Consider the following 23,650-nt stretch of genomic DNA (forward strand, 5'->3'; position numbering starts at 1 on the left):
ACTGCTGCGTCAAGCCATGTCCTCTCTAGCTCTCTCCCAGCTGCTCCTGGCCATGACCCTTACCCTGCTGGAGTTGGAGTCAACATTTGTCCCCACAGCCCAGTCGGTAAGTACTGGGGTGAGGGCCCTGGGGAGACAAGTTGTGAGGGACCACAAGGTGTGGGATAAAAGGATAGGTGGAAGGAAGGGACCCCCAAGAAGGCGGTCTTCCTGCTCAGCGTGAGGGGACACTTCCATGGCTTTTCCTGAGTCCTCAGGACGTCCTATGGCACCTGCTGCTCTTTGGATACAGGCTCTTCTGGTCATGCTAGCAATTTAAAGAGAAATGAGAAGAAAACCTTTGCAGATCTGGAAGGTTACTGGCAGAGAGGATGGGAAAGAGTCTGAGGAGAAGCGGTCAAGCCTAGGCTTGCCTTTTATGACCCATTTTCTCCCTGGAAGGGGCAATATCGTTATTTATTTATTTATTTATTTATTTATTTATTTATTTATTTATTTATTTATTTATTTATCTATATCTCCAAATCCATTGTAATCCCCAGATCTAAATCCCTCTCTGTAGCTTTCTCTGTCTTACCTATAGCCTATCCTTGTCTACATCTGTTTGTTATATCCGTACCTAGGGGCCCTCCTAGTGTTTGTGCACTTTCTTGTTTTTATTTCCTGTGTGGTTCTGCTGCGTTGCCCAGGATGCTCTTGAACTCTTACACTTAAGTAAGTGATACTCCTCCTCCCTTACCTTAAGGGCTGGGATTACAGGCATGGACCACCGTGCCTGGCTTCCTTTTGGTTTTATTATCTATATTTTGGAAGTGATTGTTGTTAGTTTTGTTTTTGTTTTGTTTTGTTTTTTAAATAAAGATTCACTTTGTAGCCCAGGCTGACCTTGAACTTGTTATAGTCTTCTTGCTTCAGGCTCCTGGGTTCTGGGATTGCAAGTGTGGGCTGCCACCTGGTGTTAGGTGCACATGTACATGATTTTGAGAGGAGAGAGTGGGTTATTCTGCAAGATCCTTGCCTCCTAGACTCAGCCATTTCAATTAGCCTAGAGGCCCAGGGACAGGTAAATTCAGGAAGGAGCTAAGCAAAGCATGTTGACTCCCAGGGTGTGCCTGGTTCCTGGTTTTGGGTGAGGCTGCTGGCCCTGACAGGGTCCCTGGAATTGTGCCCCTGTCCCCCATTTCTGAATGACCCCTTTTCCCTCCAGATACTTACATTTGACCTCTGACCTAAAGAAGAGCTTCTGAGAGACCAAGTCACACCAGAATAGCCAGGCTGCCCGTGAGGTAGCCTGGGAGGAACTTGGGACCAGCCTCTCTCCTCAGAGGTCTCTTCCCTGTCTTTTCCTAGGAGCTCAGTCTGTCTGGAGGGAAATCTGTGCAGCAACTGAACCAGTTCAGTCGAGTAGGGGGTGAGTGGAGGGGCTGGTGGGGCAGGGGTATCAAGGAAGGGTAAAGGAAGAAACAGGAGGGGGTACAGTGAGGCAGGCAGAGAGAAGACAAGCTCTGGGAGGGCCTACTCCAGTTCTTCAACTGTGAGGCCTAGAAAGACACATGCACTTGGCAATGACAACTTGGAACCATAGACCAAAGTGCATCCCCAACTAGGGTGGGAGATGTCATTGTCCTGCAGCCTCTGTGCACCTAGGCGGGCTGTGGGAGATGGCGTCTGCCTCTGCCCCCAGAAATGACCACCTGAGTATATTAAGGCAAAAGGGGACTAGCTTGGGGCCTCACTGCCTCTTCTCTGATGTCCCCTTTGCTTCTATAGAATCAGTGCTGGTCACCAGCTATGTCCATCTGGAATTTTCCAACAGAGCCTTGCCGCCAAAGCTCTCTGAGAACTTCACACTTCCTACTGTCTTGGCATTCTTTTCCTCCAGAATGATCACTGCCCTTGTCCTCACAACAGGTAGCAGTTGCATGGGGCTCTCTGTGGACAGCACACAGATTCCCAACTCTCTAGCTAGGCAGCTTGCCCAAGATGCAGCGGGCTCTCCTATTCCCTACGTCATTGTCCCTGGCCCATGACCATCCTCATCTCCTTACCCAACCGACCTGTCCCTTCCTGTTCATGTCCCCATATTCTAATTTGAGCAGAGAATACAGGAGGCAGGCAGAGTGTGAGGAACATTACCAGGGTGTCCTTGCCAGGCACGGCCTGCTTTACTCAGTCCAGGTTGCAAAGGAAGTCCCCTTGGGTGGGTAAGCCTGATCTCCTGGGACTTCAGGATTAGTGTCATCCAGCCCTGAGACTTCATTTTCTTAGCCAGCCTGCCTCTCTCGGTCACAGAGTGTCATGTCGACCACAGCGGGACTAGCTTCTGCACTTGCCACCCTGACTACCAATGGAACACCACACTTTGCTCCCTTTACCCCAACTGCTGTGGCCACAGGTCAGAGAGAGATTCCTGTGAATGTCTCAGCTTCCACGGTCCAGTTCCTGGCTATTGTCAGTTGCTGCCACCTGGTAAGGAGGGTGAGGAACTTGGACACTAGTATCTGGATTGTTGCGGTGTTTGTTTGTCTGGCTGGTTTCTGCCTGTACTTTGGACCTGTGTTTCTGGTCCAAACCCAGCTGTTCTTCCGGCTGGGGGAAAAAGTCAACTATTCAGCAAGACCCTGGACCTGGGCTTGGGACTTGAAAAATGAAACTGATGACAGCAGCTCTGGGGACACGTGGACAAGGGGACCTTCTCTGAAGCAGCTTCAGGAGCCCCAAGTCCCTGGAAAGTGGAAGTCATAAGCCAGAGAGTTTGCCACTCTCATTCTCAGTGGGAGGGTCTTCCAGGCTGGGGTGTAGCAGTCACAGTCAGATACCTGAGCATGGCCATGAAGGTAGTTATGCGGGGAGGCATGTGGAGAGTCAGGCCTCAGAAGGTGGGGAAGAGGGGTTGCTAGCTAAGGCCCTTCTCTAGCCCCTGTCTCTCCCCTCCCTATAGTTCCTGCGAACCTGACACTGGACTCACAGCTACAAATGCATAGGAACACCCTGAACCTCATTCTCCTCAAGAAAGAGAAGGCTACAAACCTGAGATGGTACTTGAGACAGTCAGAGAACCACAGACCCATCTTACTATGGCCAGGGACCAATGTGTTCCAGACGTCCAATGAGAGCCAGGCTGGTCTTCAAATCGCCCACATGTCCCGTCACTGGACAGGTAACCCTCAACTGTTTCTTCTCTCTCCTCTCCCACGGGGTTCCTGAGACAGAGTCATTTCTCTCTGTAGCCCAGAACCTCACTCTATCTCAGGCTAGCCTTAACCTCACAGCAATCCTCTTGCCTCCAGCTCGCCAAGCACTGAGGTCACAGGCATGAACTACCCACTTCTTTCTCTGCCTCTCTTCACCTCTCCCTCCATTTTCTTTCCCTTTTCTTCCTTTTCTCCCTCCATTCACCCCTTTTTAGCCTTTTTCCATCTTTCCATTCGCTGGGAAAGCAAAGACTCATAGTATGGGTCAGCAACAGCCAACTGTTCACACTGTAATCTGGGGGTTCCTAAAACCCTTTCAGAGCATCACAACAACTCAATGTTGTCCTGATACATGACAATGTAAACACACACACACACACACACACACACACACACACACACACGAGGTGATGTCACTTGGCTCTCTCAGGAATGGGTGGTGACATCTAGTGCTGCCTCTAAGAATCAGAGCAGCTGGCCTTCTTTCAGATGTTAAAGTGGCTGTGCCTGGGCCGCACTGGTTGGCAGCAATGGCTTCAATTCCTGACACCTCATAAACCAGGTATATTCTCAGCATTTGGGAGGCGGAGGCAGGAGGATGAGATGCTCCTGGTCATGCTCCCTACCAGCAGCTACATGAAACCTCCTGATAGCCGGGGGAAAAAAAAGAAAGAAAGAGAGAGAGAGAGAGAGAGAGAGAGAGAGAGAGAGAGGAAGGAAGGAAGGAAGGAAGAAGAAAGAAAGAAAGAAAGAAAGAAAGAAAGAAAGAAAGAAAGAAAGAAAGGGAAAAGAGCCCAGAAGATATGGCATCAAACAAAGAAATCCTGCCTCAGCGAGGTGGAAGATAAAAACCCACACCTGAGACTGCCCTCTGACACCCCCCCACATGCTGTGGCACATCCCCACACGCAGACATCCTTGTGCACGTGTGTGCATGCACATGCACACAGACATACAAACACAAGTGCAAAACTGTCAATCTTCTGATCGTTACTGCTCTTCAGAACAAAATACTCCTGGCTAAAAACGTTTATCATATGGGGGATGTTAAAAACCCAGACCACTCAGTTCCGACTGAGAAAAGACTGGTGCTTGTCTAAAGCAGTGGTTCTCAATCTTCCAGATGCTGCTACCCTTTAATTCAGTTCCTCGTGTGGTGGTGACCCCCACCATAAAATTATTTTCACTGGTACTGCATAACTGTAATTTTGCTACTGTTATGAACCATAATGTAAATATCTGTGTTTTCTAATGACCTTAGGTGACCCCTGTGAAAGGGTCATTTGATCCCCCCCACAAGGGGTCTCGGCCGACAGGTTGAGAAACATCGGTGCAGATCCTGACCGACTGGGTAGCATTATGGGGGTAGGGGCTCACTTTAGAATCCAGCAGCACTGGCTAAAATGGACAAGCCAGGAGCATCTTTTATAGATCTCTCTTCTAGGGGCAAGGGAGTATCTTCCAAAAGGGCTATCCTGGGACCTTATGGCTGAGAGTAAGGTCCTGGCACAGAGAGGGCCTGGGGCTGTGACTTAGGAAGTGGTGGAGAGCTAGCCTACAGGCAGACCTGGGTGAGCCACCAGGTCCAGTGGGTATACCTCTGCAGGTGAGTATGAAAGCATCTTCGAGGCCCAGGGATTCAGGCGGAGGCTGCGGCAGGTGGTGAAGATGCCCTTGGAGGAGAAAGACGTGGTTCGCCTCCCAGAGGAGCTGTCCATCTCCTGTGCTGCCTCCACTGGCTTCCAGCTGAGGTGCTGCATCCCGCTTACCAACATGGCCTACACTGCTACCTGGAGTCCTGGGGAGGACAGCCAAGGTAGGAGACTACCAGAGATGAGTGAAGGAGCTGGCCCCTCCAGGCAGCACGGGCTACAGATGGGCATTGGGCAGTCATGTTCATCAGAGCACTCCCTGCTTGATAATAGAGCCTTTCCATCACACACTGCCCCCTCGACTCCTGCAGTAAACTCCATGACGTCGGTTTAATAATATCCTGTCTTTAAAAAGGAGGAACCCAGGGTGGGGATGAAGGGTGGGGGTCTGGAGAGATGGCTCAGCAGGCAAGAGCACTGGATGCTCTTCCAGAGGACCTGAGATCAGTTCCCAACACCCATGCCAGTAACTCTAGCCCAGGGGACCTGAAGCTCGCCCGTGAGCTCACCTGTGCACACATGTATATCTCTACACAAGGTTACATAACTGTGCACAAAGTTAAAACCAGAACGAATCTTTTTAAAATGCCACATGAAGAGCGAGAACAAATACTTTAAATTAGGTTGAAACTGAGTCCCGGACTAGAGACCCAATAGGACGCACTTCAGCAAAACCCGAATTCTGAACCCGTAGCTGGATGCTGCCATACCACCCAGCTTGCCCTCAGTCTTTGTCCTCGAAGATCACTCTGATGTGGTCTTTTAGGGCCTGCTTAGCCCCCACCGGCTTCAGCCAGGGATGGCTCACTTTTCTCCTCTCTCCTGCCCTCAGCCTCCTTGCAAAACATGCCGGATTCCCAGTGCTTTGTGCTTGCCGTACGACACTGCCCAGCAGCCAATACCACATATACCTGCACCCTTCAGAGTCAGAGCCTGGCTCCCCTCGTGGCTCCTGTCTCCATCACGATCATCCAGGGTATGTGGGCCTCGGGTCCTGTAGGCTTGTTCTTGAAACACAGGGCCTCCCCTTTGCCGTCTCTCTGCCTCGAGCAGCCTGCATAGGTTCCGGCTGAAACAAAAGCTCCAGCTGTATGGTGGCTGCTGAGCCCTCACCCGTTCTTCTTCAGATGGAGACACTACCTGCCCTGAGGACTTCTCGGTGGTTGCCTGGAATGTCACCAAGGCTGGCTTCATGGCACAGGCCCCATGTCCTATGAATAAGACGGGTGTGGTAAAGAGACTCTGTGGATCCAATGGCATCTGGGGACCAGTCCAGGACAGCTGCACAGAAGCAAAAATCCTAGACCTGTATTCTAAAGCCAAGGTAAAGCTGACTCTCCCTGCAAACTACACCTGCCTTACTGCACCTGCCTGCCTACCTGTCTGTCTGCCCGCCTGTCTGTCTGTCTGCCTGCCTACTTGACTGCCCACCTGTCTGGCTGCCTACCTTACTGCCCACCTGTCTGTCTGCCTACTTGACTGCCCATCTGTCTGTCTGCCTGCCTGCCTTCCCTCCCTCCCTCCCTCCATGCCTTTCCATCTCCTCCCCTCAGAATTCAGATTCTGATGCCAGCTGCTAGCTTACATGTTGTTCAGCCTCTCTCACCTGAACCCCTCGCAGACCTAGAAAGGAAGAGTGGGTCCTCCAGGAACAATGGGTGTGTGTGGGGGGGGGTATTTGTTTCAAACCACAGTCCCACCAAGTAATATCTGTCCTTTTAACTTCAGTATCTGCTCCTTCTGTCTGGCCATGTACTCCCTCTTCTTCCTGCTCCTCTGACGGGTGCAGAGCGGAGGGGCAAGGAGCTGTCCCGGGGTCCATTCCTGGTGAGGATTTTCATGCCACCCGTTTCCCGCTGTCCTTTCTGTCAGCTGCTGCTGGAAGGCCAGGGGAAGCCTAATGAGCAGGTGCCACGGATCTTGAGGGAGCTGCAAAGGCAGGTGGGGGTGGTCAGCACCCCGTCTGACCTACGGGAAATGCTGCACACTGTGACCTTACTTGCCAAGGTAGTAGCCGAGACAAGCACGGAGCTTACAGACAGAGCTCTGAAGGTAAGGTCTCAGAGCCATAGTGGGCGCCTACTGGGTGGTACAGGTGGAAGCTCTTTCGTGATGAACATTTCTGCCCTCTGACATCGTGGGCAGCCCAACAGGGACCTTCTTAGAGCCAGGGTTCCTGCTTTCTCTGTTCTTATAAACATCTCCAAAGCCATGGAGAACAAAGAAAGCCTGCTGCTGGGAGGCCAGAAGGGGTGGGGAGGCATGAGCTTCAGAGACACACGTGGGTACACAGCATGGGAACATCACACACACACACAGACACACACAGAGAGAGATATACACGAACACACCATATAGGATAACCCAGTACTCACAGAGACACTCGGGCACACTTGTCATTGCTGTACCCAGACAAATCAAGAATAAGTAGCAGGAACAGCACCACACACCTTTCCCGTCAGCCTCTAAACTGCAGAGACCACTTGGCCACTCAGACCTCAGGTGGCTCTCGACTTCAGCATAGAGTACTCCCTGACACTCGCCACCACTAGCCACTCCCAGCTTTGCAGAGCTGGACAAGTTGCGGAATTGAAGAAGGACCTTTGTAGGACCTGGGAGGTCCAAGGGATGCAAGGGGCAGAAGAGGCATCGGGTGGAGGATGTGGGTGTAGATTTGGAGACCATGAACCCGAGGCCCCTGTAGCTGGTGAACAGTGCTCCATCCGTCCCACTAGAAGGCCTCCCCACAGACCTGTCCTGTCTCCTTTTCTTGCCACTCTGGGTCTTGCCATGGAAGGAAGGGTGGGGTCTGTAGGTCCTAATGCCCCTGTGTCACACCGCTCCCACTGTTGGTCACTGCAGGACCTCCTGACTACCACAGACAAGATTCTAGATGTGAACATCAGCTCTCTGTGGACTCTGGCTCGGGCCCAGGAGCCCTCTATGGGCTCAGATTTCCTGAAGGCTGTGGAGACCTTGGTCCACAGTGTGAGCCCACAACAGCATCCTTTTTCCTTCAGTTCATCTAATGTGTTACTGCAGAGCCAGCTCCTCAGACACTCCTCTCCTCTTGGCTACCAAATGCCCTCCGCCCCGCCCCTCCTGCAGGCACGGATTCCATGGCATTCACTGGCCCCATTGGTCCTTAATGGAACTAACGTCAGAATTACTAGCCTAGCACTGCAAAAGCTGGACTCCCGGCTGCCCTCCAACTATAGACAAGGGCTGCGGGACACCTCATACGCCACTCCAGGGATGATTCTTGTGATCTCCATCACAGCAGATGGCCAGGACTTCACGCAGGCAGAGGTTATCATGGACTTTGAAGACATGAACGGAACCCTGCACTGTGTCTTCTGGGACCACAATGCCTTCCAGGGCCGGGGAGGTTGGTCAGATGAAGGGTGTGAGCTACAGGCAGCCAATGCAAGCGCCGTTCAGTGCGTCTGCCGGCACCTCACAGCCTTTTCTATCCTCATGTCCCAACACGCTGTCCCAGAAGACCCCCTCCTGGACCTGCTGAGCCAGGTGGGTGTCGGGGCCTCCATCCTGGCTCTGCTCGTCTGCCTGGTTATTTACCGGCTGGTGTGGAGAGTGGTGGTCCGGAACAAAGTTGCCTTCTTCCGACACACCGCCCTGTTCAACATGGTGATCTGCTTGCTGGTCGCAGACACATGTTTCCTGGGGAACCCATGGCTTCCGTCAGGGTACCACAGCCTGGTCTGCCTGGCCACTGCTTTCCTGTGTCACTTCTTCTACCTGGCCACCTTTTTCTGGATGCTGGCACAGGCCCTGGTGCTGGCCCACCAGCTGCTTTTTGTCTTCCACCAGCTGTCCAAGCCCTTGGTTCTCTCGATGATGTCGATCCTGGGCTACCTGTGCCCACTGGGGTTTGCAGGTGTCACCCTGGGCCTCTACTTGCCTCAAAGGAAATACCTGCGGGAGGGGAAATGCTTGCTGAGCGGAGATGGCGTCTCGCTGCACGCCTTCAGCGAGCCGGTGCTGGCCATCGTTAGTGTCAACGGGCTGGTCCTTGTCATTGCTGTGCTGAAGCTGCTGAGACCTTCGCTGTCAGAGGGGCCTGCAGTGGAGAAGCGCCAAGCTCTTGTGGGAGTGCTTAAAGCCCTGCTTATCCTCACGCCCATCTTTGGCCTGACTTGGGGACTGGGCGTGACCACTCTGTTTGAAGGCTCCTTGGTCTTTCACTACATCTTTGTCATTCTCAACAGCCTCCAGGTAGGTGCCCAGGGCGGAGTGGCTATACCAGCTGGCCTTTTACATGTCTAAGTCACTGCCAATCACCAGGCTCACCAGTCTTAGAAGGACCAAATATAGATCCCAGCTCCTAAGAAAGGCACGTGAGAGTCAGCAAGATGGCTCGGCAGGTAAAGGTACCTGCTGCCAAGTCTGAGCTTGATCCCTGGACCCCAGACGGTGGAAGGAAAGGACTGGCTCCCTCACTCTGTCCTCTGACCTCCACATATACAGTGTAGCATGTACACAGGCACCTGCACACGCAATGCCAAATGGTGCACACGTGCATAGAAATGGAAGAGGTAACTTAGGACGTTGGTTAGAGAGGAGGTCTGAGAATAGACACGAGGAGAGAAGAGAGCCTCCCTCCCTAACCAGCTCCCCACCCCCTCTCCCCAGGGTGTCTTCATCTTTGTGTTTGGCTGCCTCACAGACAAGAAGGTGAGTGTCCAGCCAGCTCCCCACGCGCCTGACCTAGAGGCTTGAGTGTGATCAACATAAACATATTTACCTTTCCTTCAGGTACTAGAGGCCTTGCGCAAATGGTTGCGAGGCAGCCGGTCCTCTAACTCTGCCATCTCCATGGTGAGTTGCTCCAAGCCTTGCTGGCTGACTGTGAGGTTTGGCGGGCCCTTCTCCAGCCCTCCCGGGGAGAGGGGCCTGGCTAAGAGAGAACTGGGGGTTCTTTCTACAGCAAAGTAGCTTTCAGACTCAGTTTCTCCAGACAGGATTTGGGGTCCCTGATGACCACCCAGATGCCTGGAGGTGCTCTGCTCCTCGCTAACATTTGGAGGGAAAAGAGAGTGTGTGTGTGTGGGGGGGGGGCGGCCCTGTGAGACCTATTTAGCTGACACCGAAGTTCCTGGGAAAGCAAACAAGAAAGTCAAAATGGACACACCCTCTTTACAGTTGGGAGGGCTATACTAATGCTCACCCCAACTGGGCCTTTCCACTTTCCCCTAGGTCACAAACGAAAGCTGCACCTCAGAACACAGCAGAGAAAGAAGTGAGCTTGCCAGGTGAGAAGTGGCTTTCTCAGAAGCAGAGTGAGTAGTGGAGGTGAAGGAGGCAGGAGCCAGGGCCAACAAACCAAGTCTGGCCTAGCAATGCTGCGGGTTAAATCCGGAACCTGGACACCTAATTTACATCCTGATCTTTACGTTTTCCTTTTGAGAAAGGGTCTCTTGCTAAGTCACCAGGGCTGGCCTCAGACTCGCCCTAACCAACATGCCATGAACTTGTGATCCCCCTGCCTCAGCCTTGGATTTCACAACATCACACCTAGCTCTGGCCAAGCAGCTCCTCGGCAAAGCCTTCCCCCATGGGCGTGGCCATCTCTGGGTGAGCAGCAGTGCAGAGGCAAAGCCATCAACAAACCAGGATCCAGCTCACTCCAGAGATTCCCTTTCCATGACAGCAACTTTTAAATTACCTGGAAAGACCCTCACCTCAGCCAGGTGTGGTGTGTATGGTCATTAAGCCCAGGTCTGAGGCAGGAGGATCAAGAGTTCAAGCCCAATCTAGGAGGCTACAAAGTGAGAGCCTGTCCAAACAACAACACTACATATCATATAGTGTGTGTGTGTGTGTGTGTGTGTGTGTGTGTGTGTGTGTGTGTGTGTTAAACCAACCAATCCTGTCTTAAGTGGCTTACTGTTGCCCTTTGGGGTCTGATACCCAGAGAAGAGAGCTTTTTACGCAGGTGAGGCAAAGTATACTACCCCCCAACCCCCAAATCCAAACTTCAGGTTGACCTTGTCTGATAGGAAAGACACTCTGAGAAGAACCACACATGACCTCGTGTTCCTTGAAAGGGAGGTGAGAGTGTGTGTGTGGAGGAACCCACCAGGCAGTAAGACACTCTTCCCGCCCAAGGCTCCTGCTCAACAAAGGCAGAGCTTCATTTCACCAGCCACAGACATGCCCTCTTGTACCTTGGCAGTCCATGGCCCCTGAAGTATCCAAGCAAGAGGCCTGAAAAAGGTGGCTAGAGCCACCAAGTGACCTGATGAAAAAGCCTGCCTTGGCCAGAAGACCCAGACACAACCGAACAAAGGCAACGTTCCAAAGAACTACAAGGAAAACAGCTGTAATCAGCAGTGTATTTTGTACCCAACAGTGCGTGTGACAGATGCAAGGGAAATGTCTTTAATGTCACTCCTGAGTGATGTCTTTGCTGTTTCTTTTCGACAGTTATGAAGAACAGATGGCTGATTGACAGGAACCTGCGATCTTCCAGACAGTGAAGTCGAAGGGCAGAATTCTCTCTCTTTGGGGGCAGTATTTAGTTACAAAGTTCTTACTACTATAAACTGCTTCTAAAATATAGCACAAGAGCTCACTTACTAGTCTGTGAAGTGGCACATACACCTCATAGAAAACAAAGCCACAGCAAATTCAACTAGTAAAACAGGTGACTGGAATAAGAAATACTCAAGTTAATAAAGATAAAAAAAAACCAAAACAAAACAGGTGACTGGAAATTCAGCAACAGTGAAACTTTTGACGGTACTCTCTTAAACAGGTAGGAAATAAAAATACATTTGTTCAGGCTGACAAGGGAGGAACCCAGATGTTTTGTATTACTGACTATAAAAAGTACCATTGTAAAAAGGTAATGTCAGGGGCTGGAGAGATGGCTCAGCGGTTAAGAGCACTGACTGCTCTTCCAGAGGTCCTGAGTTCAAATCCCAGTAACCACATGGTGGTTCAGAGCCATCTGTAATGGGATCTGACGCCCTCTTCTGGTGTGTCTGAAGACAGCTACAGTGTGTGTGTATATATATATAATAAATAAGTTTAAAGAAAAAGGTAATTTCAGACTTTGGGAAGTGCTTTATAACAATTTTACATTTACCTATATAAGCACAATAAAAAGTTGACCACACGCGAGCCTGTGTGTTTCACAGTAGAACAGTCCATGGCTACTTTAGAACTTCCACTCAGAGAATATAAACTTCCAGTTTTACTGTGATCTTAGCCAAGATCTGGGAGTGGCCAGAATGTCTCTGAAGTAGCCATAAGTCTATACCAATCTTTACATGTTGCTTTTACAACATACACAGTATTCTGTAATTGCCAGGCATGGGGGTGCGAGGTTTTAACCCCAGGAACAGGCCTGAGGCCCGCCTGGTATAGAAAGCAAATTCCTGCACAGCCAAGTACACAGAAAAACCCGGTCTCCAAAACCAAACCAATGTTCTGTTAGCTTCCCTTCCTCGTTCTTTTTTGTTCATTTTCTCTGTTTATGGATGTTTTGCCTGCACGTATGTCTGTGCACCACATATGTCCAGTACCTAAGAGGTCAGAAGAGGGAGTCAGATCACCTGAACTGGAGTTATCAACGGTCAACCCACCATGAAATGGCAAGGAATCAAACCCAGTTCCCCAGAGGAACAGCCAGAGTTCTTCTTTCTCTAACTTAAAAACAATCTACAGAACATATATATCAGAGAAATATGTATGGAAACAAAAAAGGCACATTTGAATGACGCCTGAAAGTGACAGGATTGAGCTAAGGCAAGACAGACAGAAGGGTAAGAAGACAGGACAATCAGACATCTGACCAATTGATAGAACTCCAAGGGAGTGGCAGGCTTTTGAGAAAATGTTACATAAAATCAATGAAAGTTTCTGGTAAGTCAATATTTCCAATTTACAAGATTTATGGATATTTTGATAAAATGGGATGAAATGTTTGCTGTTAAAATTGGAGGGCTCAGCAAATAAAAGTGCTAGCATGTGAGCCTGTCAACCTGAGTTTGAGCATCAGAACTCACAAATGGTGGAAGGAGAAAACTGACTCCCCAAAGCTGCCCTCTGACCTCTGTCTGAATGTCATGGCATGCACATGCCCACTCCCACACAAATACATAAATGTAACAAAAAATGGTCATATAAATTAATACATGTTCCCTATAGATGCAGGGGAGACTCCCTTCTCAAGTGTGCTTTGGCAAATGGGGATTTCCTTTTCCTTCTCAAGCAATGACTCATGTCCAATGCATGCTATGCTGGTAACAACCACACATTAGAACTAGTGCATGAAACAACATTAAGCCTTGACTTGGCTCTCACCCGAGAGAGAGAGAGAGAGAGAGAGAGAGAGAGACAGAGACAGAGACAGAGACAGAGACAGAGAGACAGAGAGACAGAGAGACAGAGACACCATAAGAGAAGTCCTCAGATATTGGGAGCGGCTAAAGATGGCGTTGACATCTAGTGGTTGGTTGTGGTATACAACCATTAAAGCCGTGTCCTTGGCATTCCTCTGGCATCTACAAGGCCAGGGTGATATTCATGCTAATAAGGTATTTCATACTCCACCAATCCCCAGAGGACAAGTTTACAGCCACAGTCTGTCTTGTATTTAAGGCGAGTGCCTTTGTTCCTCGGGGTCCCCCGTATCAAGAATGAGGTGTTCCTGCAATAAAGGCTGTTGAGAAGAATCTAACAGTGTTGCATCTTCCTTGCTGGTCGAGGTGGGCGCTTCACTCAGAGACAAATAAAACACACTTCAAAGCAATTCCATTTCTAAGTTGGCTTAAAAAGCAAATGGGCAAGTGAGCAGGTAAATGTCCCAAGGCTGCACGCACCCCAGTGTAAGTACACACAGCCCCTCAAAGAGGCATCGGGTAAGAGCAGTTAGGATGGATCTATATGCAGGGCTGCTGCGTGATCAGTAATGTGGGGAACTTCAGCTATGGAGCTAAGCCAACAGAGCTTGCAGGCAGCATCACACTGTGAGAGTTGGGGATTGTACAAATGCCTTCTGAAAAAGAGAGGGACCGAAGTGTTAAAAATGGCTCCAAGGTACTCTGTCACTTTGTTTTTATTGTTGTTTTGAAACGGGGGCATTATGTAACTTTGGCTGACCTGGAACTATGTAATCTGTCACTGGTTTATTTATCTGAGACATTTCTTTCTTACTTTTTTGGGTTTTTTTTTTTCAAGACCAGGGTTTCTCTGTGTAGCTCTGGCTGTCCTTGAACTCAGAGATCTACTGTCTCTGCCTCCCAAATGCTGGGGTTAAAGGTATACTTGGTGGTCACTGCCTGGCTAGAAACTATTCCGATGAAGAGGAAGGATGGGTTGGAGGAACGAAGAACATGTTGGGATGACAGGAATATTAGCTGTGGTGCTGACCTTAGATGGATGCATTGTTGTGAAAGAGAAGAGGCTCTTAGACTTATTGGCAACATCTGGAGTTGGAGTAGACTCAGTAAGTTCCTTTCCCTTTCGTGTAGAGAGGACTGTCAGATCAAACAGTTGATTACCAAAGCAAAACTCCAAATGACACCTTGAAGCTTCCTTAGCCGCCATCTTAGTACTCAGAACAATGAGGCAGGAAGAGCACAAGTTCTAGGCCACCCTGGGCTACATAGTGAGTCCCAGGCCACCCTGAGCTACACAACAGCTAGAATTCCTCAAAAGTCACACTTCCTGTTTTGTTCAGTTTATATGTTGAAGTATGCAAAAGATTCAGAACTTTTCCAAAGTTCTAATATAACAAGACACATTTCAGTTCTGTAGGAAGAGTAAGTCCAGAGAGCTGATGTGAGAACTATAGTTATAATCTTGTGTGCTGCAAATTTGCTAAGAGAACAGCTTTGAGGGACTGTTATTACACACACACACACACACACACACACACACACACACACACACACACACACACACACTCCAGCTATGTGAGGTGACAGAAAAATTAGCTTGATTAGTAATCATTTCCACACACATACACACATCTTCATCAAAACATGTTGCAGAGCCTGGAGAGATGGCTCAGTGGTTAAGAGCACTGATTGCTCTTCCAAAAGTCCTGAGTTCAATTCCCAACAACCACATCGTGGCTCAAACCACCTGTAATGAGATCTGATGTCCTCTTTTGGTGTGTCTGAAGACACTGACAGTGTACTCACATACATAAGTAAATACATTTTTTAAAAAAATGTTGCAAACTACATATAATTATATGTAACAAAATGTTAACTAGAAAATTCTAAAATGAAATTAAAAATCAAATATGCATATCATTATTAATACTTTGTTCATAATTTTTAGAAGTCACTGAGAAACCTGTTCCTGCAAAATTTGAGAAACAGCAAGTGAGGGGATGTGTTTCTGTGACAGCACTCAGGAATTTGAGTACAGCCTGGGCTACATAGTAAAACTATCTCAGAGAAAGAAAATGTAAAAACTGAGGAAAGGCTAGGAGAATGGCTGAGAAGAATTAGAATTCTTTTCATTGACTTAGGTAAGGAAGGCAAGAATTTTTGCCTATTTTATTAGGTACCGTGGCCTAGACTGCCCAATGTTTAGCCAAGAGTAGTTGTTGGATGAATGAACTATACAGACCACAGGAAGAATGTGAGCTATTATTCAGAATCAGAGATGACCATAAGATAACAGACTGAGAGATTAATGTCTGAATGAGAAGACAGAAGAACAAAGTTTCCATTACCAAATGGCTATTTGGTAGGACAGAGAAAAGGAGTTTTCTGTACAGTACCGGTGTGTGTGTGTGTGTGTGTGTGTGTGTGTGTGTGTGTGTGTGTGTGTGTGTGTGTGTATTGTGTAATTATGGGTTTGATTTGCACTTCCAGTGATATTTGGGGTTTTCTCCTTTCGGGGTGTGTGTGTGTGTGTGTGTGTGTGTGTGTGTGTGTGTGTGTGTGTGTAATGTGTAATTATGGCTTTGATTTACACTTCCAGTGATATTTGGGGTTTTCTCCTTCTCTTCCTCCTCTTCCTCTTCTTCATTTACAGGGCCTAGAATCCATTTTGTACACTAGGCTTGCCTCGAATCCTTGAATTCTCTGAGATTCCCCATCTCTGCTTTCCAGATGCTGTAATTCAAAAGATAGACCACTATACCTGATGGCATTGAGTATGTTTTTGTGACATTCACTAACTCCTTTGGAGAAATATTTATTCAAATTATTTGCCCATTCTCACCCAGGTCATTTCTCTGGTTTTGAACTGTAGGAATTTTGTTTGTTTCTTGAGACAGGGTTTCCCTGTGTAGCCTTGGCTGTCCTGGAACTCTGTAGACCAGGTTGTCCTCTAACTTGTAGAGATCTACCTGCCTCAGTCACCCGAGTGCTGGGACTAAAGGCATTACCACCACCACCTGGCTTCCTTTCACTCTTGATTGCGTCTTTGATGCAGAGAAATCTACCCATCTTTTTCTTGTTGCTCATATTTTATAGTGTTGTATCCAAGAAACTGTCACCAAAACCAATGCCACCTGACCTTCTCTATACAGGTTTTATTTTGCTTGCCCTTTTCTTGTCTAGCTGAGGATCTAACCCAGGTCCTTATTCATAGGAGGCGTGCACTCTCCCAGTGAACTGCACCCTAGTCCTGGATATTTTATTTTCTAAAGACTGGATAGTCTGAAACTCTGCACAGAGACCAGGCTGGCCTTAAACTCACAGAACTCTACTTATGCCTGCCTTCTCAGTGCTGAGATTAAAGGTTGTACCACCAGACCTAGCTTGTTTTGTGTTTTTTTAAAAACTGTTAACTCCAGACTTCAGATTTCACCAGTTTTTCCATTAATGCCCTCCCCTGCTGTCTGTCCCAGAACCCAATCCATTCTGTTCTCTTTGGTAACCTCCACAACTGTCTCTCATGACCTTCATAGTTCTTCCGTACCAGTCACGCGCTCTGAGAATTTCCCTTCGTTTCAGTTTGCCTGGTATTTTTTTGTGCTCCAACTAATTCTGAGTGTCTGGGGTTATCTTGGATTCAGCTGGTGCTTGCCCTTTATCCACCACACACTCGTTTTCCCCACTTTCCACAAACTACTCGCTGGGGTCACAAAGTCCAGCCCAGAGTGCGGGGAGGGCTAGTTCCAACTTCTGGACTGTAGCTACTTAATGCATTATCTGCTATTTCTTTTCCTTGTTTTATAAATTACCTTTTACCTCACTTGTTGGCATCTTTAGAAATCAGTTCTATTTATAAGCTTACCTACCAGTTAACAAGAGCTCTTTATCTGAAGAGCGGTGCTGCTGTGAGCACCTGGGACCGGCTTCCTTCCTGGGTTCATGAGTGCTCTTCAGGGAAGGCTCCTAAGAGAAGTGCTGGATTATAGACCCTGCACCATATCCAAATGCTCAAGACAATGTCCGGCTCTTTTCCCAAAATTACTATCAATTTGTATTCTCCCAGTCTGCACTGGGCTTGCAGAGGACCCAAGTTCAGTTCCAGTACTTACAGGGTGGCTCATGGCTTTCTAAACTCCAGCTCTGGTGTAATCCTACATCTCGTCTCTATAAGCAACAGCACCAACATGCACATACTCATAGGTCAAAATACACACAATTAAAAATAAATCTTAAAAAAATAAGCACTGGGTTTGGTGGCACACACCGTTAATCTTAGAGCCTTGGAGGCAGAGGTAGTCAGATCTCTTGAGTTCAAGGCCAGCCTGATCTATGCGGTGAGTTTCAGCACAGCTAGACCTACATAGTGAGACCCTGCCTCAAAACAAAACATAACAAAACAAAAACCAGCAACAACAACAAAAATTCCCAGCCAACAAACCAACCAAACAAAAAACCCAAAAGAAAACAAAATAAAGAAGTTGTTTATATCTTTACCAATATTTTGTATCTTAAGTCTGGTTGATTTTGCCAACCTGGTAGCTATAAAGTAAAATCTCATGGTCTTAGGGGCTTGTTTTTTGTTTTGTTTTTTGTTTTTTTGTTTTTGTTTTTTTCTTTCTGAATTCTACTATGACTCTTTTGTCATTCTTTTAAACATGTTTTCTATCTTCTGGCTCTGTAGCAATTCTTTGCATAGCCTAGAATCTTTGAAAAGTATGTCCACTATATTTCTAAGCACATGGAAAACAAAAATTCTTATTTCAGCATAGGCAAAATTTAATTTTTAATTAGATTTTGTGTGGGATGGACACACATTTCATGGCACACATGGAGGTTACAGGATATGTGAGGGCTGGTTCTCTCAGTCTCCCACGTAGATTCTGAATTCCGGGTCAGCCAGCTCAGTGGTAGGTACCTTGACCCAGTGAGGTATCTTGCTAGCCCAATATTGGCAAATTTATAGAACTTTAATGGTTACTGCTTTAAATGTCTTCTCCAATAAGCTCCCTTCTCCCTTCAATCTAAGATCACAGTGACATTATTTTCCTAAATTTTAAGGAAGAAATTACCCCATATATTTAACTTAATTTGGAGTTGACTTTTCTTTGGGTGTTCTGTATGTAATAGGTTGAGGGTACACATGTGCCAAGAACATGCCTTTAATCCCAGTGCTAGGGAGACTGAGGAAAAGGGATCTGAGTTTGAGCCCAGCTCATTCTACATTGCAAGACCTAGTCTCAGAAGTTCAACAAAGTGTATAGCTTTTAGATATATGAATAATTACTGTGGTGGTCTTAATAAGAATGGACCCCACAGACTCATATGCATGAAAACCTGGTCCCCTTGTTAGTGGCATTGTTTAGGAAGGGTTAGGAGGTGTGGCCTTGTTGGAGGTGTGTCATAGGGGTGGGCTCTGAGGTTTCAAAAGTCCAAGCCTGACTCAGTCTCTTTTTGTCTGCCTCTTGCCTATGTAAGCTCTAGGCTACTGTTCCAGCACCATGCATGCCTGCTGACACACACCTTGCCTTGGTGATCATGGACTAACCCTCTGGAACTGTTAAAAAAGCCCCCAATGAAATGCTCTTTCTATACCCTGTCCTGGTCATGGTGTTTTTTCACAGCTGTACAACAGTAACTAAGATAATCACCCTGTATTTTACAACAGAAGAAATGGAAGCATAAGACTAGTACTTATATATTTGATAACTGTAAAACTTACCTTATTTATTAGCCTGGCTATTAGGAAATGTATTATACAACTAGCCTTTTTATACATGGCATACCTGTAAAAGTGCCATGTTTTATTTCTGTCGATGGGTTTTTGATTAAGACTGCTGTCTTACTATTTACCTATTCTGCATGAGGGTGTGCTCATACGTGCATACATTCCATGACTCGTGTAGGGTCAAAGGACAACTTATATTTTCTCTTTCCATCATGTGGGGCCCAGAGATTAAACTCAGGTTGTCAGGCTTGGTGGCAAACACCTTTACCTGCTGAGCCAGTGGACAGCCGAAGGGAGTGCTTTTGATTAATGCCATTTTCCCCAACTTACAAAATTAATTTTTGTAACTCACAAGGTTAATTTCATGTGTAAACTATTGTATTTAAATAACTTTGGGAACGAAATGTTTCTGAAGTTTGGTTAGTGGTGCTGCTGTTGCTTCCTTGATTCTAGGGTTTCCTAAAGCATTCCTGGAGACACTGGGTAAGTCCTGGTACCTTTTCCCTCTGACAGGCTCATCATCCTCAAAGCCTGTTTCTACCGTACGACATGTGGTAAATACAAACCAAACATAGGCGTGCAGTATCACGTCAGCTAGCCGCTTGTGAAAACTACTTGTTATCTCCAGCAAGATTTCAAGACAGAATTACTCAAAAAGTTCACTAAATCATAAATTACAAAATGCAATTGAGCAAATTTTGGTCAGACATCTAAAAGTAAGTTTGGATTCAGAAGAACCTTAAAAACAAACACATACACCTCACATTACAGGCAGAAGATGAAGCTCATCTTCATAGTAGAACACTTGCCTAGTATTCATTAGGCCCTGACTTTAATTCTCAGCACCACGCAAATATCACATACATACATACATACATACATACATACATACATACATACATACATACATACATACTATGTCTTAATTTACCAGGAAAACTATGGGGAAATGTCAGTAGGACTCTCAGGTCTTATTCAGAGGTCAACCCTGTTCCTTGCCTAAAAGTGCTCGGATGACCAGGGTGATTCTGATAGCAACTTCCATACATTTGAGCAACATTCAAACAAATGTCTGTAACTGAAGCTACAACTCTCACAGCATAAATGTGATTATGTAGCACAGTTGTCAAGAATTTGAGAGGGTTTATAATAGCCAAAGTAAAATATGTTCTTATATATTACATCAACCCTGACAAACAGGAGCATCTCCAATAAAAACAATTTGCTTCAGTTAAGAACTGAGGGAAGGGGTTGGGGATTTGGCTCAGTGGTAGAGCGCTTACCTAGGAAGCGCAAGGTCCTGGGTTCGGTCCCCAGCCCCGGGGGGAAAAAAAAAAAAAAAAAAAGAACTGAGGGAAACACACTATTATAAGCGTTCCTGGCAGTTTCACAACTGACTGTAATAGTTACAAAAGCTGCCCTTTTCCTACTGATAAAGAGACTACACACCATCCTCTAATACATGTCTACTTTATTAAGGTCAACAAACATGTCTCTAAGCAAGTCAGTTTTAGGAGATGTTTAGATTATTTTTTTCTATAGTAACTTAATGTAGGCACATTGGATTGTATTTTAGAAAAAATAATTCTCTGTAGGACACTGACAGGAAGGAGGAGATTCTGCAAATGTTACAAAGATGGTTCTAAACCTCAGCTAACCTCTCTCCAAGCAGCTGGCAGTCATTAGTCTTAGAGACAAGAGATAACAAGAACTGTGTACACATCTGTGATAGTCTGGAACTTAGAGAGCAGAAGCTGTGATTATCGGAAAGCTCGAACACTGGCAAGGCTTGACCGCAAAATATTTAAGAGAAGGCCACAAATGTTGTTTCCTAAGAAGAGCTAGGAACTGCAGGTATCACTTGGTAGTGCATTGAAATGGCATTGCCCAGTGCGAGTGCTGCAGAGATCAGTTGCCTCCTTCCAGAGCAGTCATTTTGGGTAGGCTTCCACAATCATAGCATGACCCTGTGAAGAAGAAAGTTCAGTCAGACTAAGGAAGCAGTGAAAGGTGGAAGTCCGGCCAGTACATAGACAAACCGACAGCATAACCATCACTACTGTGTGATCGCGGGAAAGTGATCACTCCAAGCCCCAACTTCCTCTATAAAATGGAGTTCATGGTGCCTAGTTTAGAAAGATTTTATAAAAATTAAATCAGAACACATTATATAAACATACATGTACTTATATATATATTCAACGGCTATACATACATGCCACTCCCCCCCCCCCCATGAATGCACCAGACTCAGTCTAATGAAGAGTGGAGTCCTAGTAAATGCAGTAAATGGTTGCTTTTATATTGTAGTTCCTGTGGTACTGGGGGATGAAGTCAGGGCTGCAGGCATGCTAGGCAAGCCCTCTACCACTGGCCCACCCACACAGGATTTGAGAGGTTAAGTGACTCAGTCAAATCACAAAGCTATTGGGAAGAAAGACGAGATTTGGAAACGGGTGTAAGGATCCTGATTCTAAAGCCCGGGCTTGACTCTTTGCTATTCTCTGGTTAGATGAACTGAACATGATGGCATGTGCCTGGCCTTGCTGTAGCTTGCTATGATGTGTTCGGTTGTGTCCCTGGGAAGCCTGTGCTTTTCTGAGGGGAGGGAGAAGGAAGGTGGATCTAGGGAAGACTCAACGTAGGGCAGGGGAGAGATGGAGGAAGGGGGGGAAACTGCAGTGCAGATGGAATTTATGAGAAGAGCAAAAGAAAATCTAAAGCTACAGTTGAAAAAAAAAAAAAGGTGAACTGAGCTCACTTAAGGGTAGAAGAACAAACAGCATCCTTTCTGCAACACTCAGCACAGCTCTAGGTACTAGTTCTGACCCAAGTTTAAGTCTTAACATAAACACTTAGGATTTCCTGGGTCTAAATTCTATCTGATAAACACAGTCATTCTAACTGCTGGACTGCCATCAAACCTGTAGACAGCCTCATGAAAAGCTCAGCTTCTAGGTTCAATTCAATTCCAACAAATATTTATTAAGAAGCTATTATTTATAAGGTACTAAATTCAATACTATGTAAGTTTAAAGTTTATATACAAGACCGTCATCTGGAATTTAGCACATACATTATGTGTTCAAAATAATCAGTTAACTTTGATAAAGCAAACAGACAGACAGACAGACAGAGCAGGGATAGGAAAGTTAGACTGACCCACAGGAGGCAGAACACTCCTCCAACTTTCCTTAAAATGCACTATTTTCATGTTTCAACACGATCAGTGGTTCTCGCCTTAGAAAGAGCTTCCCACTCTCTTCATTCAGAAGTCATGTGGTAGGCATTTCTACTAGCATCCGACTGTGTGCACAGACATACGGGCAAGGGAGGGCTGGGAGAGAACTTGTTGCTATTGGAATTTCATGGGTACAGGCTATGCTAAAACATCCTACAGCACACAGCCAAAAGAATTAACTGGCCCAAAATATTAACAACGTCTAAGATGAAGTACACTGACTGCCTTGGGCTAGAGAGATGGCTCAGCAGCTAAGAGTGCTGGCTGCTGTTCCAGAGGACCTGGGTTCAACTTCCAGCCCCCACACAGTAGCTCACACCTGTCTGTAACTCTAATCCCAGGGTTTCTGACACCTTCACACAGACACACATGCAGGCAAAACATCAATACACATAAAATAAAAATGAACTCTAAAAAGAACAGCACTGCTCTAGATCCGCCACACTGAAGTTTTGCTCTAATTTTTTAATCATGTTGGTGTCACTCAACTGGCTCAATTAAACAACAAGTAGCAAGCTTAAAGCTTCTAGAAGAAAGACACTGAATAGTCTACACTCATCCACAAAATGCTCTAGTGTTAAGTACACTCTATATACCAGAGATAACAACTGCACAAGTGGCAGGGAATCTGTGTAGACCACAGGAGACACACAGTCTTCTCCCTCAAGGAGCAGGCAGAGATGAGAGGCTCCCACCCGGATAAGCAAGATTTCAGCAGCAGAGTCTCACAAATGATTAGGCGGCTCTGAGTTCGGGGCTGTGTCCCGGGTGTATGGAGCCCTGTGTTTAATCCTAGTACAATTAAAAAGTTTCAGACCATGAAGCAACAATGTTTCAACTTAGAAACAATCTTTCTTTCTTCAAACTCTGTAAAGAAAAGCTGTCTACCTCATCTTTTAATAATTCTAGGGTTGGGGATTACAGCTCAGTGGTAGAGCGCTTGCCTAGCAAGGGCAAGGCCCTGGGTTCGGTCCCCAGCTCCGGAAAAAAAGAAAAAAAGGAATAATTCTATACTTCCAGCCATCAGGTATATTCAGGGTGGCTATAGACGAGATTTTAGGCCTTTACAGAGCTTATTTGTCTTGCTTAGCACAGGGTCTATAATATGAAAACAAAAACCTGTCTATATCAGAGTTTTAAAAAAAAAAAGACTGTGTTGGTGAGTGTGGTGGCTTTACTTCCAGCACTGGGGAAGCAGAGGTAGAGAGATCTCTAGAGGCCAACATGGTCAACAAAGCAAGTTCCAGGACAGCCAGGGCTACACAGAAAAACTGTTTTAAGAAAACCAAAAAGGCCATAGCTAGTCTTCCTTTAGGATTTTGCTCCCAGTGAAATGTTATAGTGTGGAGCATGCTGAGTCTATAACATAAGTGAGGTAGGCAGGAGAACGTCTACTGAATTCCTGGCTGAACAACAGCCACATACCATGGAGAGGTTAACTCCCCTGCAGTAAGTCAGTTATCAGGAGA

At 46.7% G+C, this 23,650-nt stretch overlaps 2 protein-coding genes across 9 annotated transcripts in view; one reads left to right on the forward strand and one right to left on the reverse strand.

The window, feature by feature from the left end:
• On the forward strand, nt 1-11,569 carry Adgrf3 (adhesion G protein-coupled receptor F3). Of its 3 annotated transcripts, NM_001414912.1 has the most exons (14): nt 1-106; nt 1,351-1,411; nt 1,771-1,911; nt 2,293-2,469; nt 2,942-3,160; nt 4,801-5,010; nt 5,679-5,822; nt 5,974-6,170; nt 6,719-6,898; nt 7,709-9,082; nt 9,500-9,541; nt 9,623-9,685; nt 10,064-10,119; nt 11,294-11,425. In NM_001414912.1, exons 1-14 carry the CDS (start codon nt 17-19, stop codon nt 11,316-11,318), a joined length of 2,979 nt encoding a protein of 992 aa, NP_001401841.1. In that variant the 5' UTR covers nt 1-16; the 3' UTR covers nt 11,319-11,425. The 3 variants fall into 3 exon arrangements, with proteins under 3 accessions (NP_001401841.1, XP_087408651.1, NP_001100182.1); XM_087552525.1 differs by lacking the exon at nt 1,771-1,911 and having other exon boundaries at nt 36-106; nt 11,294-11,569; NM_001106712.2 differs by lacking the exons at nt 1-106; nt 9,500-9,541 and having other exon boundaries at nt 1,160-1,411.
• Nucleotides 11,570-20,391: 8,822 nt separating this feature from the next.
• The window catches only part of Hadhb (hydroxyacyl-CoA dehydrogenase trifunctional multienzyme complex subunit beta), a 34,097-nt gene continuing 30,838 nt past the window's right edge, over nt 20,392-23,650 (reverse strand). For 5 of the 6 annotated variants that reach the window (XR_015621679.1, XM_087552220.1, XM_087552221.1 and 2 more), the window contains one exon: nt 20,395-20,907. Coding sequence is in view for 5 of the 6 variants with exons in the window: in XM_087552220.1 (XP_087408346.1) it covers nt 20,872-20,907 (36 nt within the window). In the remaining variant the exon portion in view is untranslated. Of the gene's footprint in view, nt 20,908-23,650 lie in introns of all 6 variants that reach the window. The other variant, NM_133618.3, reaches the window with a different exon arrangement.

Source organism: Rattus norvegicus, chromosome 6 (assembly GCF_021556685.1).
Source record: "Rattus norvegicus strain SHRSP/BbbUtx chromosome 6, alternate assembly SHRSP_T2T, whole genome shotgun sequence".
NCBI classification, from domain to species: Eukaryota; Metazoa; Chordata; class Mammalia; order Rodentia; family Muridae; genus Rattus; species Rattus norvegicus.